The sequence below is a fragment of the Scyliorhinus torazame genome, chromosome 22, assembly GCF_047496885.1.
Source record: "Scyliorhinus torazame isolate Kashiwa2021f chromosome 22, sScyTor2.1, whole genome shotgun sequence".
Taxonomy (NCBI): domain Eukaryota; kingdom Metazoa; phylum Chordata; class Chondrichthyes; order Carcharhiniformes; family Scyliorhinidae; genus Scyliorhinus; species Scyliorhinus torazame.
In genome coordinates this window covers 67,165,411-67,185,791 of record NC_092728.1, presented here as the reverse complement: position 1 = coordinate 67,185,791, position 20,381 = coordinate 67,165,411, and the positions used below count along the sequence as shown (strand labels likewise).

The 20,381-nt window shown below is 41.3% G+C and overlaps 1 protein-coding gene across 1 annotated transcript in view; it reads left to right on the top strand.

Moving 5' to 3' along the window:
- The window catches only part of man1b1b (mannosidase, alpha, class 1B, member 1b), a 77,964-nt gene that overhangs the window by 812 nt on the left and 56,771 nt on the right, over positions 1-20,381 (top strand). Inside the window, exons 2-4 of the mRNA XM_072488265.1 lie at positions 6,212-6,354; positions 8,538-8,646; positions 17,441-17,544. Of these exons, the coding sequence (XP_072344366.1) occupies positions 6,250-6,354; positions 8,538-8,646; positions 17,441-17,544 (318 nt within the window). The 5' untranslated portion in view covers positions 6,212-6,249. The remainder of the gene's footprint in view (positions 1-6,211; positions 6,355-8,537; positions 8,647-17,440; positions 17,545-20,381) is intronic.

Below are 20,381 nucleotides of genomic sequence, written 5' to 3'. Positions count from 1 at the left end.
GTGGAGGCCTGGGCTTAAGCAGGGATACTCTTTCCAAGAGCTGGTGCAGAATCGATGGGTCAAATTGCCGTCTCCTGCACTGTAGGGATTCTCTGACTTTGCTTATGATTTGATTTAAATTTGTCACATGTTCCGAGGTCCAGTGAAAAGTATTCTGCGTACGTCCAGGCAGATCATTTCATAAATGAAAAACATAGAATATACGATAAATACACAAATAAATACATAGACACAGACATCGGGTGAAGCATACGGAGTATGGTGCTACTCAGTAGAGAAGATGCGTGGAAAGATCAGTTCAGTCCATAAGAGGGTCATTCAGAAGTCTGGTAACAGTGGGGAAAAAGCTGTTTTTGAATGTTACTGCGTGTTTTCAGGCTTTTGTATCTCCTGTCCGATGGAAGAGTTGGAAGAGAGAATAATAATGCTTTGTGTTCATGAGCAAGATCCCCTCAGTACCCAGCCGATGAAGATTGAGTTAACAGTTAAAATTTTATTTTTCAATGCTTCTCAGTTTGTTTTCCACTTTCCATTTTGGTCTCTCCTTCCATTCTGACATGTAACAACAGGCTTTATGTCCATTGATGCCTTATTGGGAGTGACTCTCTAAATTACCGTTTAAAGATTGACAGGTTTTCATAATCAGCACCATTTTTGGATGACATTTCTTTTAAACTGCCCTGTTCCAGTCAACATTGTACAGATGATAGATTCCCAGCCTTCTAACTGTGTGGCTGTACAACAGCTATAGGAAACACAGTTGCAAGTGTTGTATAGATAGATGAGTGGGGGAAGCTCCATCCTGTCACTGCTTGTTGCAGATGTAATTCAGGATTTCTAAATAGTTGAGAAACTCTGCCTCAGTTGGAAATAAATCTTGTTGCAATTTGGACAGAATTAGTTCCTTTGTGTCAAGTTCAGCAACCCCGCTCCACTGAACAGGAACTTATTTAATTAGTAACTTAAACAAAAATGATCTTGAAACTCACTACTGTCAGTAACAAGATTTGAGTTGCAGCTTTTAGCTTTACCTTTCTCATTTCTGTTTTTAAGGTAGGTTGTTCATAGTTTCATTTATTTGCAGGGACCTATTAATAATTTTTTTAATATAAATTTAGAGTACCCAATTATTTATTCTTTTTTCCAATTAAGGGGCAATTTAGCATGGCCAATCCACCTAACCTGCACATCTTTGTGTTGTGGGGGTGAAATCCATGTAGACATGGCGAGAATGTGCAAACTCCACATGGACTGTGACCCAGAGCTGGGATCGAACCGGGGTCTTCAGCGCTGTAGTCCCAGTGCTAACCACTGTGCCGCGTGCCGCCCTCTATTTTAATTATTTTACAAATTATAATGTTTCCGAGCCTTGACTGAGCGATATTTTTGCCTATTGTAATGCATTTAAAGCACACTGTTTAACTAACTATCTGTCAAAGAAACTGCCAAGCAGTATTTAATTAGGGGAAATGTCAGTGCAAAAATATGTAGTTTATTTAAACTAACGTTTCATTTTTCACCACCTTAAGTAGGGAAAAATAGTTTTCAACCAAACAATTATAAATCAATTTATTTGTATTTCAATATTTTCTGTTAAATTATTTAAGATATGTTTATGGTAAATGGGCTATATTAAAAATGAGTTGTTATTGTTGCAGTTATTTAAATACAGATCCAGGCTTGAATATTTCTGTGATTTGTCTCGATATGCATTGCCTTTCTTTTAAGAGATGTCATCGTACAAATTTTCTACTTGGTGTACGTAATCATTAACATGACCCCTAGACAGTAGTTTGTGCTATACTCAATTGCTTAATATAATTCCAGAGACCACTTTTGAAAATCAGTGTGCAATGTAATTTGTACCTGGACAAAAGGCATTGGAACCGAGTGCAGAAGAGCAATAATTCTGAAAATTTGATCCAGCTTGCACCCCCCTGTATTTGTCTGTTGTCTTCATGGCATCTTGCCATTTTATTTGTCTTAAAATCTGTCAATGTTTCTTTGGTTGGAAGTGGAAATTGAACTAATCACACCTGAAAATAATTTCAACTTGTATTTATTCTTGGAGTACCGTATTTGATGTATAGACAGATACACAGTGGAAAACAGGCAGGTTGTAGCTTCATGCTTCATTCTACCATTCTATTTTTTAATACTTGCCCAACTCGCTCCACCCTTTACCAGGTAAACTTTTCTATGGATGTTTAATCTGTTCCTCTGACTAATGTTCATTCACAACTTTATTACCTTCCTTCCTCTTCCTTGTTGTATGGTGACTGGGAAGAGATATTTACAGCTTCATACATTAGTGTGCAGTGTTGATGATTTACCACAGTTTTATTTTAGAGTGGTATGTTTGTAGTGGTTATTTATTGCATATTTTATAAATGACTTCAGAATTGTACAGTTTCAAAATCTGGGATTGGCACCTGGAGTGCGGTTAATCTTGAGCAGTAGATGTGGGTGATATGTTTTGGGGGACCGATTCAAGGCAGCTGGGGAATTTATATTCAATATAATTTGCTATTCTTTCATTTGATGACGGTGAGGCCAGCACTCATTGTCCCAGAGTCAACCACAGTGCTGTGGGTCTGGAGTCAACGAGAGTCACATGTAGACCTGACCAGGTAAGGATGGCAGCCTTCCTTCCCTAAAGGACGTTAGTGAACCAGATGGGTTTCATGCCCACTATTACTGAGACTAGTTTTTTTTTCTTCCAGTTTCTTCATTGAATTTAAATGCCAAAAGATGCCTTGGTGGGATTTGAACCCATGCTCACAAAGCATTCGTCTGCGCCTTTTGATTATTAGTCCAGTAACATTTCCACTGTGCCACCATCTCCCCACTTGTTGAAAATAATAATCTTAAGTGAGATACAGGAGCTGGGATAGAAACAGACACACCACTCAAAATATTAACACAGATTAATAGGACCATAAAGGAAAGCAATAGGGTTCCTTTTTTCAAGGGATAGATTTGAAACGCAGAGAGATATAGAACATTGGTTTAACCCGACTTGGATAACTGCACATTTCTGATCTCCCATATCGTAAAAAAGAATAGAGAGGCAATGGAGAAGGTTCAAAGCAATGTATAGAAAGATATGAGAATTGAGAGTTTCTAGCTATCACGGATGCTTTGAATAGGCTGATGCTTTTTCCTCTGGAAACGAGAAAGGTGATAGAGGCCTATAAGATTATTAAAATGTTTAATAGGGTAAATATAATGAAACTGTTTCTGTTTGGAGACCAAAGCTGGAGATTGTAGATATTAATAGTCATGAATAAATCCAGTAGCGAATTTTGAGAAACTTCTCTACCCAAAGGGTGATTTGAATGTGGAATTTGCCATCACAAGGACCAGATGAGTTGAACAACATAGCTGCGTCTAAGGCATTGCTGGGTAAACACACAAAGGAGAATAGAATTGAAAATTGGGTGATATTTGTCGCCAGATGTAAAGTTTTCCCAGTTTCCCTTTGTTAAAGGGCTTCATGGGCAAATCTCTCAACATTTAGAGTGATTTAGAGATGTGGATCAGAAATTGGCTAGCTGAAAGAAGACAGAGGGTGGTGGTTGATGGGAAATGTTCAGAATGGAGTACAGTCACAAGTGGAGTACCACAAGGATCTGTTCTGGGGCCGTTGCTGTTTGTCATTTTTATCAATGACCTAGAGGAAGGCGCAGAAGGGTGGGTGAGTAAATTTGTAGATGATACTAAAGTCGGTGGTGTTGTCGATAGTGTGGAAAGATGTAGCAGGTTACAGAGGGATATAGATAAGCTGCAGAGCTGGGCTGAGAGGTGGCAAATGGAGTTTAATGTAGAGAAGTGTGAGGTGATTCACTTTGGAAGGAATAACAGGAATGCGGAATATTTGGCTAATGGTAAAGTTCTTGAAAGTGTGGATGAGCAGAGGGATCTAGGTGTCCATGTACATAGATCCCTGAAAGTTGCCACCCAGGTTGATAGGGTTGTGAAGAAGGCCTATGGAGTGTTGGCCTTTATTGGTAGAGGGATTGAGTTCCGGAGTCGGGAGGTCATGTTGCAGCTGTACAGAAATCTGGTACGGCCGCATTTGGAGTATTGCGTACAGTTCTGGTCACCGCATTATAGGAAGGACGTGGAGGCTTTGGAGCGGGTGCAGAGGAGATTTACCAGGATGTTGCCTGGTATGGAGGGAAAATCTTATGAGGAAAGGCTGATGGACTTGAGGTTGTTTTCGTTGGAGAGAAGAAAGTTAAGAGGAGACTTAATAGAGGCATACAAAATGATCAGGGGGTTGGATAGGGTGGACAGTGAGAGCCTTCTCCCGCGGATGGATATGGCTGGCACGAGGGGACATAACTTTAAACTGAGGGGTAATAGATATAGGACAGAGGTCAGAGGTAGGTTCTTTACGCAAAGAGTAGTGAGGCCGTGGAATGCCCTACCTGCTACAGTAGTGAACTCGCCAACATTGAGGGCATTTAAAAGTTTATTGGATAAACATATGGATGATAATGGCATAGTGTAGGTTAGATGGCTTTTGTTTCGGTGCAACATCGTGGGCCGAAGGGCCTGTACTGTGCTGTATTGTTCTATGTTCTATTTGAGATTTTAGGAAATGTGTGACTAAGAAAATCTGCTGAGCCAGCATTGAATGTGACCATCATTTCTGTACAAGATATATTTTAAAATGGTCCAGGTGTGAAACTTGCAATGATCCAAGTTCACCACTCTTAGCTATGAACAACTTTCAATGTTTTAAATTTATCTTAAAATGTAGATGTTGCCACACGACTTGCCTTTGACAGCCGACTGGTGGTGATTTAATCTGAGCGTCACCACACCTCTGGCAAGGGGAAATGATGAGAAAGCGGGGCCTTCATGAATAACCTCAGCTGTTATGGGAATTGAACCTGCACTGTTGACGTTCTGTATCACGAACCAGCTGTCCAGTCAACTGAGCTATCTGATTGCCCTCCCCTGCCACTGGTGAAATGGCTATTAATATGCTTTGGTACGAAAATTGCTAAGATTCTGGGGTGCAAACCAGAAATTTGAGTGTTAAAGTAATTTTTAAAAATAATTTCTTAATGGTTGATGTCTCTGGCGGGGCCAACATTTAATGTCCATCCTTCGTTGCCCTTAACTGGCTTCCTAAACCATTTCAGAGACCAGCTGAGAGTCCATCACATTCAAGCCAGACTGGGTAAGGACATGAGTGATCCAGATAGTTTCTTACAACAGTGACACGATTCCAGATTTATTTATTATTGAACACAAATCCCCAGCTGCCTTGGAATTTGAACTCTTGACTCTGAGTTGTTACTTCAAAAGTCTGGATTGCTCGTCCAATAACATAACCACTGTTTTACTGTTGCCTATGTTTGCTATATGCTGCACAAAGCACTTTCAATTTTAGCCTCTAGACCAGAAAGTCCAATAGAAGTGGGAATGGTGAAGTGGGTACATCCTGTGAATTAACAAAACCCTGACTTGAATGGCCTTTTTTTTTAGAAAAGATGCAAATGATACTTTCAACCCTCCCTAATTATTTTTTGCTAACCAAGGGCTGACATTGGATTGTGTCCTTTTTTAAAAAAATGTTGCAACCCATGATGTTCCTTGCTTAGTCTAAAGAAACCAGACGGTCATGGATCATACCGACATTGATTTGAAGATTCATGTTGGCTATTGTAGAATTGGGGAAAGGTTGGCGCTTCTGCTCCTATTTTTCTCTAGCGGGGGACACCAGAAGGGCATAACCTTTCCGCTCGTGTTTGGGGGTGATGTCAAGAAACACTTCTTCATTGATAAGTTACATTTGGAATATTTTTCCCTCAAAAAATGTTATTGAGTCGAGATCAGTTTTAAAACAGTTTTTTTTAACGGTTACAGAGCCAAGGTGGGTAGATGGAGTCTAAAGTACAAATCAGCCATGACCTGATTGAATGAGAGAATCCGGCTTGAGAGACTAAATGGCTTCCTGCTGCATTCCTCCTCCTACTTCTGCCTACTTGATTCCTACTCCGCCCCCAAGGCACATTTATGAGGATTGCAACATCATGCATTATACAAAGTTTTTTTTTTGTGAACAGATGTAACCTTGAGAACTATAATATCTTATTTTGTATTGAGAAAGGCAAATGTGATTGTTCCCATGGAACTCTTGTAAGTTTAAAAATAAGGCAAGTATCAATGTTTTTTCCATTGAATCAACTTGCAGTGTACTGGAAAGCGTCATCCTCCCAGGAGATTTGAAGGATGTATTCACCGCAACGGAGGGACTTCATATCAGTGACGCTGGGTAGTCAGGCTGGAAGGACCTATGACAACAGGAAGACCTGGAGGAGGCAATCCTGCTGGCGGGTAAGACGAATCATGCAGTTTTCTTCCTCAGTAGCTATAAAGCCGTTGGCTGAGTTCGGAGAGAATGACTTTATTCCAATAAAAGGGACAAAACAGCTTCATTATTTTGCGACTAGTTTGTACCAAGAGCCATTTGATCGGGCCCTGTTTTTAATGGTACTGTTGGTCTGTTGAATAAGGATGGGGGTGTGGTGGGAAATGCTTGGTCTTCAGTGCCACTATTTTCCAGGTTTTGATGTTTTTGTAGTCATCAGCAGATTGTTGCACTCTTCGTATCTTGGTTGTGTGTAGTATGATGTGAAAAGACTGACTAAACACCTCACTGCCCTTCACGCAGTGTTGGAAGATGGGACAGAATTTCCTGATAGGGTGATGCCGAATACATGAATAGAAGCTTCCATTAAGTGTTTTGCATGTTGGAATCTACGTAGGAGATCAACTGGGCTTTCTCGGGTTATTTCCCTAAGTGTACAGTTCAGTGAGAGTTTACACTGTCCATGCAGTGGTTATCCAAGACTGGGGACTGAATCGATATTGAGACTGGGTCCCACTTAGCTGTGCCGCTTTTTGACTGGAAGCAGTAAGGGGATTTTTTGTTTGTTAATATGAGTATACTTATTGTTGCACTGGGAGAGAATATTCTATGCTGAAACTGCTGCAATACTATTTCCTCAAGTTGTCCCACTTGCCTGGTTCAGGGTGTCCAAACATTTTGTTTGCACTTGCATGCCTCAGAGCTCGGCGACCATTTATATAATAAAGGCACATTCCCACTAATTTGCTGCTTTTGCTTACGATGCCCCTTTGTCGGATTCATCTACCAATGAGACAACAATGTTAAAGTAACTTCTTTCCAAATCTTCAGCCCCACACAACGGGAACAGGACAAACCAAATAACATTTGTGAATGCAGATGGGTTTTTATTTTTGGGCCTCGAGGACTAGTTTTCAGAGCTGTTTTTTTTGATGGTTGAAGTGTAAAGGTCTGATATAGTGATCAGTGGGACACTGTTTATATCCTGATCTATCTCGGAACCACAGGAAACCTGGGCTAGGGAAAGCAAAACGTCAGCTAAGGTTCAATAATGAGCATTTGCATTCAGACAAGGCTCGGCGGTTCAAATCCGACTGAATTTTCCCAAAATTGGAAGAAACTACTTTGTAATCCTTTGGCCTCCCCCATCCCCAGCAGAAATGGATTTGCAAACAGACTCACATAGCAATGCATTTCTCATGCTGTACGTATGGGTTTGTCCCTTAGTCGATATTCCAACACTAACTTTGACTGTGATCTTTCTGAATGGAGGATAGATGCGCTCCACCAGCACCAATAGAAAATCAAGGATACGTGACTCATGCTAACCTTGCACATCTCTGGATGGATAACTGAAGGGTGACTTTGATGGATTTTGAGTCAGCCTCCAGCCTGCTCTATTGGCTGGGGAAAGAACGTGGTGCAGGGAAACTTATCGGTGGAAAGTAAAATAAATTCACCTGAAGAAAATACTGTGCTCCTGAAACTTAGAAAGAATGATGATTTAAAAAAAAAAAAGATATTGGCCCATAACCTCCTAGGTTCCCCAGCATCGCTTTTAGGGGGTACCCCAGTGATGCGCTGGGGAATCCCTCTGGGAAGTTCCCACATAAAGGTTTATCTGGAAATTATCCAGAAGCTTGGAACCATCTGACAAAGTGATTTAAATTGCACGGGACACCCCACACACACGCGACACCCCAGCGGCTCTGCCATACCACACGCACCGCCAACCCAGTCTGGTTCCCCCCTCCACCCCTTCCTGCACCCCTACCCACCCCCATTGTCTGAACCACTTGCCTTTGAAACTTACTTTTTCCTTTCAAATTGTCCCTTTATACATCTCCTTTATGGCATGATATAAAATCATTCCACCGTGTCTTTCCTCCCTGCGCCCTAGAGACTCCCAAGCTGATGCAGCTGGGAGCGCGCTTTTCTGCTCCTGTCTCACTCAGCCCGAGTGAGGAAGGTTGGATGAGATGGGGCGAAATTGTAAGTCTGTCGAGAGTGGCAATCCGCCAGAGATTGCTATTCCGAGGAAATAGAGGACCATTTACTGTTCAGAATGTGCCATCGTAAGCTGAAAAATAATTAAACTTGTTTCAACTGTGCTATATCTTTTTAAAATACAATTCACTTTTCAAATTAGAAATGGAAACAACTATCAAGATTGCAGCGGAGCCTAATTGTATTCCTGTTTGTCTTCATGGTGGTTTCTGGTATTGCAGCATACCCTAGCCTGTCCGAGCGCTGGCAAGGTAGGAACCATCCCAGGCTTTTGGAATGGAGTTTTTCTTTAGCTGCCAATTTGAACACAATTCCATACTAATAGGTCAGTTTGGCTTGAGAATTCTGAGCATTTTGGCAGTGACACAGTGAAGTTGCTTTATATCACATTGTGATGATTTATTGTTTTATGTTAAGTGATATGTTTAAGATAAATGTATACAAGAGAACAGAAAATTCTGTAAACACTCATCAATTTAGGCAGCAAACGTGGAGAGAGAAACAGAGTTAATGTTTCTGGTCAAGACCTTTCATGAAACCTTGAGCTTTGGCCTGGATTTTGCATTAAGTTGGACACTAAGGCTTCAGTGCTCACCATTACCACAGAATAAATCAAGCAGAAGCTCCCAGAGTCTGCATATGCAAGTTTAAAAATAGAAATACAAAAGTTGCATGTATTCGACTCTACTTATCTAATAACTTCTAGACACATGTAAGATAAAAATGTGCCTGACCAGTGATGTATACTGCCTTTCCATTCTCCTGTGTGTTAGTGGGCACACATGACCTGAAGCTGCTTAATGATGAATTTTTGTGTATGAGCTGTGTGACTACAGCCTCCCTTTAATTAATATACCAAGGGTCCTTGAATGGTATCTGGTGAGTTTAAACAACTGGTTTCTCATCGCTGTCTTAGAAAATTTGGCAGCGAGCAGCTTGTGTGATTTTTTTTTTTTTTTTTTTTTTTTCCCGCTTGTATGATTTTTAATCCTTTCAGTTCAGTGAAGATTTTAGTCAAATTGGTTGAAGAGACTCGCTGTTACTTTTCCTACTCTCAGAAGCCTCAGAAGAGGATGCTATGCCAGAAATTATGTTTAGATTGTGTAGCTTGCCATTCAAATGCCCGCTTGAGGTTTGTGGACAGCTGTCAGCATGATGAATGTCAGCCTGCCCATTCATCACGGATGGTAAATTTGGGCCATTTACTCTGTTTCTCTCTCCACTGACGCTGCTTGACCTGTTGAGCATTTCCAACCTTTTCTGTTTTCATTTCAGATTCCCAGCATCTGTGGTATTCTTTTTATTTTAATGTATAATATTACCCGAGAAAAACTTGTGTATTTTATTGGCAATTGTTCTATTTGGGCCATTCATAAATAACCTTTATTTAGTGTTATTCAATAACTCTTGTAGTGCAAAATGATTTGTTATATTGTAACCTGAAGCACTCTTTTTGTGTATCCTGCTAAATTGCTTGTGCTGCATACCAATTCTAATACCTATCTCCTTGCCAGGCCAAACACTATCTGCAACTTTTGTGATCATTGCTTTTAATTTCTCTGCTGTCTGTGTTCAGCTTCATGACCTGGTTTTAACTTGTGCACCCTGAACTTTGGCTGGAGTTTAGACTGCCGCTTCCGTTTCACTTGTTTCACTTCAGCTTAATCCTAAAACGTTAGACAAGCTGACAAGACAAGTGGCCCAGGAGGTTGTTGTATGGAGGTTCAATAATAGCAAATATGGTGGCACTGTGGTTAGCACTGTCTCACAACACCAGGGGCCCTGGTTCAATTCCGACTTTGGGTGACTGTCTGTGTGGAGTTTGTATGCTCGTCCCTTGACTACGTGGGTTTCCTCTGGGTGCTCCGGTTTCCTCCCACAGTCCAAAGATGTGCAGCTTCGGTGGATTGGCCATGATAAATTGCCCTTTAGTATCCAAAGGGTAAGTGGGGTTATGGGGATGTAGCGGGGGGTGGGCCGGACCTGGGTAAAGTGTTCTTTCAGAGGATCAGTGCAAAAGTGTTGGGCCGTATGGCCTCCTTCTGCCCTGTAGGTATTCTATGATTCTAAAACCTCAACGTAGCCTACACTATATTTGAACTTGCTTACTTGAAGCCATTTGTTAAATTCGACTTGAGCTTGTGCAAAAAAGCCCTCCTGTGAGTTCTATTAAAATCACTTAAATCTGCTTGAAAAAACCGCAAACTTCAAATTTACAAGAGTAGATCATATATTTCCCATTTTTCCTCCTAGGATGTTGGCTGGAGTTTTATTCTTTTGTTTGTTCTTCCCCAAAACATTTTCTTCGCCCGTTGGCATCATTGTGTTTCGCATCTCCTGACTTGAAAGGAATCATTGACAGCGAAGAAAAAAGCAATAGTATGGAAACATTACTGATTGGTGTCTGTCAACTTCACCCCTGTGATTTTGATGCATTTTGAATTGCTAATTTTGTCCAGGCTCTATGGAACTGCCTATGCGAATATTGGGGGAAGATTCATTTGAAGAAGTAAAAATCAAGAGACTGCGGTCTCCTGATCCTTCTCAGCAGCGAAGCCAGAAAATTGGCAGAGGGTTGGTTGTGTGCACCACATGCTCCAACTCTCTTAAGATGCCTCATTAAAGGACAACCTCATCCACACAAGCCACAGTCACCTTGGGGACCTCATGCATAGATCCTACTGACACTGATATTAGTTTTGCACAGAATGAATCTTTATAATGCCAAACAAGTGTGATGTTTATAAAGCCCTATAAAGCCCAACTGCAGTTTTTGAGACGTAATCCTATTTTGTTTCTTCCCTATTTTCCTCTCCTGTAGTCTCCAGGAGACTGTAGTCTGACAGTGGAAGGGTACCGTAGAATCTTTTACCTCACAGCATTTGTGAATGCAGGCCTTAATGGTGGCAAATTAAGCCTGATGGCTCACCACGAGCAATAGATGTTAGCAACTAAATCCCCAAGTGGCCTTTTTTTTATGTGACCCGTGCGAATTGGAACTAAATGGTGGATGTGAAACAGTGGGCGGGAGCTTTAAATTCTGTTCATTTAATTGAACTGTTCACCACTGATGGTAAAGTGAAATGGAATTTCACATCTGCATCTTTGGTTTTCCAAATTAAGTTTGTACGTCATTTTCTGATCTTATAAAGTACTGATTTGCAAATGTAAACGTGAAACCTGTTTCTTGAGAGCAAAGCCCCCAAAACGGGGTGGCACTGTGTTAGCACTGCTGCCCCACAGTGCCAAGCACTTGCGTTTCATTCTGGCCTTGTGTGACTTGTCTGTGTGGAATTTGGACTTTTCCCCGTGTTTGCGTGGGTTTCCTCCGGGTGCTCCAGTTACCTACTACAGTCCAAAGATGTGAAGTTAGGTGGATTTGCCATGTTAAATTTCCCCTTAGTGTTCAAAGATGAGCAGGTTAGAAGGTTAGGTGGGGTTACAGGGGGAGGGGAGAGGGGGGGTGGGGGGGTTGGGGGGGGCGGCTAGCTAGGAAGCTCTTTCAGAGGGTTGGTGCAGATGCGATGGGCTGAATGGCCTCCTTCTGCACTTTAGGAATTCCATGGTTCTAAGTTATCAAGTATCTAATTTGCAGTCCCAAACATTTGATATGGTCAGCGCTGCAAAAGTATAAATGTAGATATAAATTGCAGCTTTACCCTTGTATCTGGGGATACTGTCACTGGAAATAAAACTTGGCTTAGTAGTGCATTGACTTAATTGGCTACTGCAACAAAAAATCTATCAGAGTGTATAATGGCTGCTGACGCACTGCCGCCAGTTGTGCACCTCCGTCATATTTCCATTTTAGCCAAGGAGAACCAAAAATGGCCATTCTGTTTAGTAGAAGTTATCACAAATTATAACAGACAGATAGGTACTCTATCATGCCAGCACTCCTTCACTTCTTTGGGATCAGTAAGTTAGAAAATTTAAAGTGAAGTTTGTGTATTATGCAGCCTTAAAGAAGGAAGTTGCTTTCAACGACGAAGCACTCCCCACGGGTTTAATTTGGAACATAATTGCCATGCCTAAGTCTTAGCAGTAGCCATTCAGCCCCTCAAGCCTGTTCAGCTATTGGGTAAAACCATAGCTGATCTGATTGTGGCTCAACCTCCATTTTTCACCATAACCCCCGACTTTCTTGTCAATCTAAAATGTAGCAAACGCTCTCTCAAATATATTCCCTGACCCTGCAATGTTCCACTCTTGCAAGTTTTGATCTGGGGTTGCCATGTGTGTTTCTCACAGTGACACCATTCACTGATGTGAACAACAGCAGGAGAGATTATTGGAATTTTAAGTGCGCCCTGAAGCTTTTGAGTCTGGATCATGCTCTGTGTTGATGGCCAGTTTATTGTGCTGTTTACTGTTGATTTTTCTTTTCAATTAGAATGCAGGAGGAACTTGTCAGCACTTTGTGCTCCTTGGCAAAGCATGGATCCGTCATATTATTATGCTACCTTAAACATTTCCTTAAAACATGTATCGTCCAATTGGAAATGTGTAGTAATACGATTTACACATGGCAGGCTGCATATGACATATTAATGGAGTATTTCGAGTTCTGAGTGGGGGGGTGGTTAGAGTCCTGTAACCACTTGGTTAAATATTGCTAATGTTGTTCTGAATCAAATCCTTGAAATACAACCGTAGACTTTTCAGATTTATCCAGCATTACAAATCCTATAATCACATCTGTGATTGCAGAAAGCTGAGCCCTGTAACAGGAGTCGAAAGTTGGAGGAAAGTCACTGCATCTGCAGCATAATCGAGTGCATCTATGGCCCTGAATGGTATTTGTTCATGTTATAATCTTGAACTACAACAATCAATCAAGCCATTTTACACTAACGTGATTCCCACTGCTCTACAGCTGAATAGCTCTACAAATAAAAAAATGAATCAGTTTGGCAGCAGATGCTGCTGCCATTAGGTTTGATATTTATATCATGGCTATGGGTTTGGCTACATGTTATGGGGTCGAAATATTTATTTCCATTCTATTCTCCTACTTCCCAAAAGGGAAACAAAAACATCTTTCCTTCAGCTGATCGTAATTGTTTGATCATGTTCTGTTTCAAAATACACCCAAATGTCTTTGTCCATGAAGACACTCCCTGCCAGGTCATATGGCGGTACTGTAGCACAGTGCTTAGCAATGTTGCTTCACAGCTCAAGAGTCCAGGTTCGATCCCTGGCTTGGGTCACTGTCTGTGCGGAGTCTGCACGTTCTCCCCATGTCTGCGTGGGTTCCCTCCGGTTTCCTCCCACAAGTCCTGAAAGAGGTGCTATGCGGTGAACTGGACATTTATGAATTCACAGTAACTTCATTGCAGTTTAATGTAATCCTACTTGTGATAATATAAATTATATATATTTTGCTATGCCTTGTTGAAGTACTTGCAAAGCAGGACTTGCTATTACACGTAACATCGCTGTATTACAGGCAATTAATTTTCAGCGCCAACTAGTGACGCTCAAAAAAATATTTTCTAGTGTGGAACATGTGACGTGATTAAATTTTCACAACTGCAATAGAGGATGTGGGAAATTAACTAGCAGGTGTGCAGCTGAGGTTTCTTCAATGATACAAGTTTTTATAAGTTTTATCCACCCCTATCCTAAACAGTTTTCTGCCTCTGTCTCTTGGCCATACTCATTCCTCTGGCACAGTTTCACAGGTGTCACCAGCCCTCTGGCATCTTGAGCAAGTGATCATTCATCATGCAAGAGTCGAAAGATTAACCGTTGTACAGTTTTTCTTGCCCCCCAAATGCTACCATGGCTGTGCTACCATGTTCACTTTTGACACTAATGCATGTTTTTGGGTCGTACATTCGATAGTGATCCAAAGTTTTCCTTTTCCCGGTGGTAGAACTTGGTTCTGCAATCCTGAGGATTATGACTGTGAACATATTCCGGATATTGTAAGATCATGTAAGGCATTTGACAAGGTTCCCATGCAAATTTTTGCACAGGTACAGCCTTGAGACTGGAATACAAGGGGGGAGGAAGTTATGCATAACTGTACCAAATCTCTGGGTGCTGCATACTAAAGGTGTATTAGTATTACATTTAGGCTCAATCTTTTCCATGCCATTATGACTTGTATGTATTTTATATCATGACATACTTCAGAACCTTGTAATATTCAGTTTTAAACACCACCTCAGGAAGGATATATTGGCTCTGCAGCAGATGCAGTGCAGAATTATACTAGACCATCAAGATAGGATAGATTTCATAAACTTGATTTCTATTTCCTTGAATTTAGAAGTTCGAGTGCGACCTAATTGAGGTGTTTAAAAAGGTGAGGGTATGGACTAGGTCCAGAGAAAATGTATATTCTGGTTGTGGAATCCAGAGCTAGGAAGCACAATCTCTAAATCAGAGGTAGGCCATTCAGAAGTCAAATCAGGAAATACGTTTTCACACAAAGCAAAATGGAAATGTGGGCTTCCCTCTCCAAAAGGCTGTGGGTACAGTGTCATTTGGCATTTCCAAGACTAATCAGTAGAACTGAGTCGGGTAAGGGTATCAAAGGATATGGATCAAAGGCAGAGAAATAGAATTGAGATATAGGTGGCCAAGATCGAATTGAAGGAAGGACAGATTGAAGGGACTGAATGCCCTTCTATTCCTATGTTCCAAGGAAAGGCGCCACATGCAAGTTCTTCTGCTTTCATCGTGTACTTTGATTTAACTGCTTAAACATTTGTGCAGCTACAAAGGAAGAGTCCTAAATGTAATTGATTGAAATTTTAAAAAGTAGTTCTTAGTGCAGTATTATTAAAGTCTCCTGTTTAATAACAAAATTAAAGGATGAACCAAAGAAACTGATATGTAACTAGTGGTGTTCCGCAGGGATCAGTTCAGGGACCTCTGCTCTTTGTAATATATATAAATGACTTGGAAGAAAGCATAGCGGGTCTGATTAGCAAGTTTTCGGATGATACTAAGACTGCAGGAGTTGCGGATAGTAATGAAGATTCAGAGAATACAACAGGATATCGATAGGCTGCAAAATTAGGCAGAGAAGTGGCAGGTGGTATTTAACCTGGACAAATGCGAGGTGATGCATTTTGGTAGATCCAATTCAGGTGGGAGCTATAAAATAAATGGCAGAACCATCAGGAGCATAGAGACACACAGAGATCTGGGCGTGCAGGTCCACAGATTATTAAAAGTGGCAGCACAGATGGAAATGGTACTAAAGAAAGCACATGGCATGCTTGCCTTCATAAGACGTGGTATCGAGTATTAAAGCTCAAAAACTATGTTACAATTATATAGAACGTTAGTTAGGACACATTTGGAATACTGTGTCGAATTCTGGTCACTGCACTACCAGAAGAACGTGGAGGCCTTGGAGAGAGAAGTTTATAAAATTATTAGGGTATAGATAGGATGAACAGTTGGAGGCTTTTTCCCAGGGCGGAAATGACAATTACAAGGGGGCACAAGGTCAAGGTGAGGGGGAAAGCTTCAGTGGAAATGTGCGGAGGGAAGTTTTTTTACATGAGGGTGAAGGTGGCGAGGAATGCCCTGCCAAGTGAAGTGGTTGAGGCAGATATGTTAGTGATCTTTTTGACTTATCTGGATAGGCACATGAACAGATGGGATACAGAAGGATACAGGCGGTTAGTCTAGATAGGACACGCAATTGGCTCAGGCTTGCAGGGCCGAAGGGCCTGTTCCTGTGCTGTATTCTTTGTTCTATATGCTGTTCTGTGAATTAAAGCTGGACTTCTCTTTTCTGCATTTCATCCCCCAGTTATAACATAACAGGGTTAATGGAACTTGGATGACATTTTTTATATTTGAAGTATTCCTTTTATACTCCATTCTATTCAGCATTCGCAGTAAATAGTTCCTCGATGTGTATAAATCAGGACGGATGTTACTTCTAAGAGCATATTGATTATCATGGAATTTCAATCCCAAGTGGATATGGATTAGGAATAGACATGTATTTGGATTCTGTCTTGTCTGAATTTTCCCATAACCGTCAGATTCCTTTGTGTTTTACACACTGACAGAATGCACTTTTCTCTGAGGTTTTATGGCCGTTTGGAGATAAAGGTGAGCAAAATTAGCTGCATAAATGTGTAGAATGGCGATTTCTCAATTAAGATATATGTGCTACAGGCTAACGTTGGACAGTACTCTTGATTTGCTAACAGCTAATAGCAGCCCATATTGTTTATCCACGTCTGTACTGGGGAATGATGTGGTATCCAAACAAGTGAGGGCACGGGCAGGGACTTCATTTTTCTTCTGCCACTTTAGTTTCACTATGAGTGACTCGAGGTCCTGGTACGACCAGTATTTTTAATAAAGCTGTACCAGTATTAAAATTAGGTTCAATTTTTCCCATGCCCTTGTAACTTGTGTATGTTTTAAAACACTACAAAGCATTCACTAGTTGTAATTTGAAAGACTTTGACAATGGATTTGAAAACGAGTACTGGACATGAAATATTAGTAGAAACATGTATGCAGTCTTGAAGGGATTTCGATTGGCATGATTGCAGGAAGATTTCACTTTGAGAATATGATTGTTACATACAAATTGAAACTTCGGAACTGGTCATTTCATGGGTAGTTTTAAATATTTATTAACTATTTCAATACTTTCTTCACGTTTGCCAACCCTTTCTGCTGATTATTGTTTGTAAACGCCGATTCAAAACCCTAGAGAGAAGTAGTCATCTTTGACAACCCTCTTGTGGTTGCTGCAGCTTTTCTCTTCTCCTAATTTCTCTATTTCTCGGGCACTATTAATAAGCCCAATCAGAACTCGGTGGTTTGCTCGAGATTCCAGAAGCTGTTGGTTTGAATTAATTATAAAATTAACACTGCTCTCTTGACCAGTTTGAGCGAGCAAGCAAACAGTTCTTTGTGCGGAGACTAATTCTTGAGCAATGTCAAATTCACGTGTTGAGAATGTGAGACTATGCCTTATTTTTTTCCAGCATCATACATAATAGATTGTACTAAAGTTTGTTAACGTGTTTAAGAAGTATATTTCTTTGTGTTCAGCAAATGAAAGTCACCATGATGGAGAGCTGAAGCAAGCCAAGCCAGCAGTTGGACCAGAAGCAGCTGTGCTATTTGCCAGGGCATTGCCTTTCACGCAACCACAGGTAACTGCACAATCCGATAGAACTAATCGTGATTTGATGTTTATTTTGACTGCCTTGAGTATCACAATTGTTGAAATGTTGGACACATTGGTTGATGGTGAGTATGAACAGTATGTGCCGATGGCAACAGCAAGGCCAGCATTTGTTGCCTGTCCCTAATTGCCCAACTGAGTGGCATTCTAAGAGTCAGCCACATTGCTGTGGATCTGGAGTTCGATGTCGGCCAGACCAGGTAAGGACATAAGCGAACCAGATGGTCATCGTTCGACTTTTAATTCTTTTATTGAACTCAAATGTCACTATCTGCCGTGGTAGGATTCAAACCCAGGTCCTTGGAGCATTACCCTGGGTCTCTGGATTACTAATCCAGCAACAATACCACTTCCTCCCCTTGGAGAAGATGGTAAACTATTCCAAGTAGAGATTCCCAAAGTTCCAGCCATAGAACTCTTTTGACCTCTCAAGAGTCCTGATGGTACCTTAAGGAACAGTCTTCTTACGTTGACGAGTCAAACCACAAAAAATTGTGTATTTGTGCAATAGGTAAAAACGTACAAACCCAAATTGATAAAAGCATTTTCTATTTTTAAATGTATGCACTTATTGTCATTAAAAAAATTCTCTTATTTAACAAATGCTTACATTTTTATCATTTTTAATGGAAGGAGTGATACTGTTTCTTTTGCTCACATATTCATTAAATATTAGGAGCACTGCTGAAGAGCCAGATTCTCATATCAGACATACACACACACACACACTGTAGCCACCTGGGTTGGCCAATTCCTGACGTAAAATGGAGAACAGCAAAGGCTGAAGGAAAATTCAGCCAACACAGGCAGAAACTAGCAGGTGCAAGTTTACTGTGTATTAGACTCTGCAAAAGCCCAGACAGCATCGACACAAGCAACCATCGGCATAATAATGTAGCAGCCATCTACATACTAATGAGCGATCCCCGGGAACAATCGAAACATTTGAGGTAAACTAGGCCAAGCCAGACTCCTCGGCGCCAGCAGAAGCCAACACAAAAGAGGTTAACAGACACTTAAAGACCGCCCAACGATCAGGGAACAGCTCCAGTATTGGAGAAATCGAACCAAGCGATTGGAACGAAGCCCAATCACTTGAAACCAGGTACGGGGTCCGCCCCAAAAGGCGGGAAGCCCCTGGGGAGTATAAAGTAAAGCCCCCAAGTTCAAATTGTCCTTCTTGACAGGGTCACTCGGCAACGTGAATCAACCCTTGACAGTGACCTGTCCAGCTGCCTCCAAAGAACGTAAGTCTCAAGTCAACGTTCGCTACGAGATAGGCGCTCCTAGCTATCAGTCCATACCAGCTTTTGAATCCCGCAAACTCAGAACCCGAACGAAAGGCCATTTGTTCCCCTGACCTGGTGGGCCAGTCCGAAGCTAAGTATTGGCCTGTTAGTGATAGAAATAGCTTAGAAAGTCGAGTTTATGCATGAGTAGCGATTTACTGTGTATAATAAATGTGCTTTGATTTGAATCTTACTAATTGGTGTGTTGAGTTATTGATCATTACTCGAACTTGAACCTTGTGGTGGTATCATAAAGATACCTGGTGACTCTAGAGCAAAGGTTATAAAACAGCCAACTGAACCAACCAAAAGTTAGCAACACGCATACAGACAAGCAACCAAAATAAGACACACACACACACACACTCACACACTGTCTCATCACATACAATCACTTTCTCTCACATGTACCCTCTCGACTCTGCGCACCCTCTCGCCTCTTTCCTGCCCTGGCCTGCGCTCCCCCTTAGCTGCTGTCTGCCTCGCCCTATGTTGTGCTCCACCATCTGGTCATCTTCGTTCTCTGCCTTTCTTGTGGCTTTCAGTGCTGAATTTGTCACTATTTCCAGCTCGTCCAGTTGGAGACTGGTTTTTAGTGCATTGACTGTTGATGGGACTCGTCAGCCTATCGGTTGCCAATGCAGTGCAATAACTGCCTTCCATTGGACAAGTTGGAGGAACAGCGTTTTTCAAATGGCTGGACTTACTGTGGAAACCTTAGACGAGTACTGTGGAAGGCCTGCATGAGTCCTGCGGAAGCCAGTTTTGGAAATGCCAAGCTAGAGGAACCTAAATTAGCAGTTCAATTTGAAGAACCCAAGACAGTACTTGCTGCTTGGCAAATGCCCCGCAATTCTGAAGAGGTTTATTTCAGAATATTGGCTAATTAAAAATAAACAACTTGAATGTGACATTAATTCAAAGAGTAGTTAATGTTTGTTGTTAATATTTAACATTACAATTTTTCCTTGTATTGTTTGGTATCGTTTTGAGCTCCAAATGTAGCTGGCTTGGAACTTCAATGTTTATCAGCAAGAGTGGCTTGGCCATGGTGGTGGACAATGAAACAACTAATGAAAGAAAGAGGCTTTATGCTTGTCCTCAATGGCAGAGCTAACAGCTGAATGCAAAAGACGAGCATGAAGCATTTGCAGCCATCCTCAGCCAGAAGAGTCGTGTAGATCATCCATCTCAACGTCTTTCTCGGTTCCCACTATTACAGAAACCGGCCTTCAGTCAATTCGATTCACTTCATGTGATGTGAAGAAACAGCTGATTTCATATGGATACAGCATAAGCCAGGAACCCTGGTAACTCCCTGGTGCAAAAGACTTATATTCCAGAACAAGCTGTGCTTTTAATCGAGCTGTTCCGGTACAGCTTACAACAAAGTGGAAAATTATCCAGGTGTGTCCTGACCACAAAAACTAGAACAAATACAATATGTCAATTGCTGCCCTGTTAGTCTACTCTTAACCAACAGCAAAGAAATGGAAGGTTTTGTCAACAGTGTTAT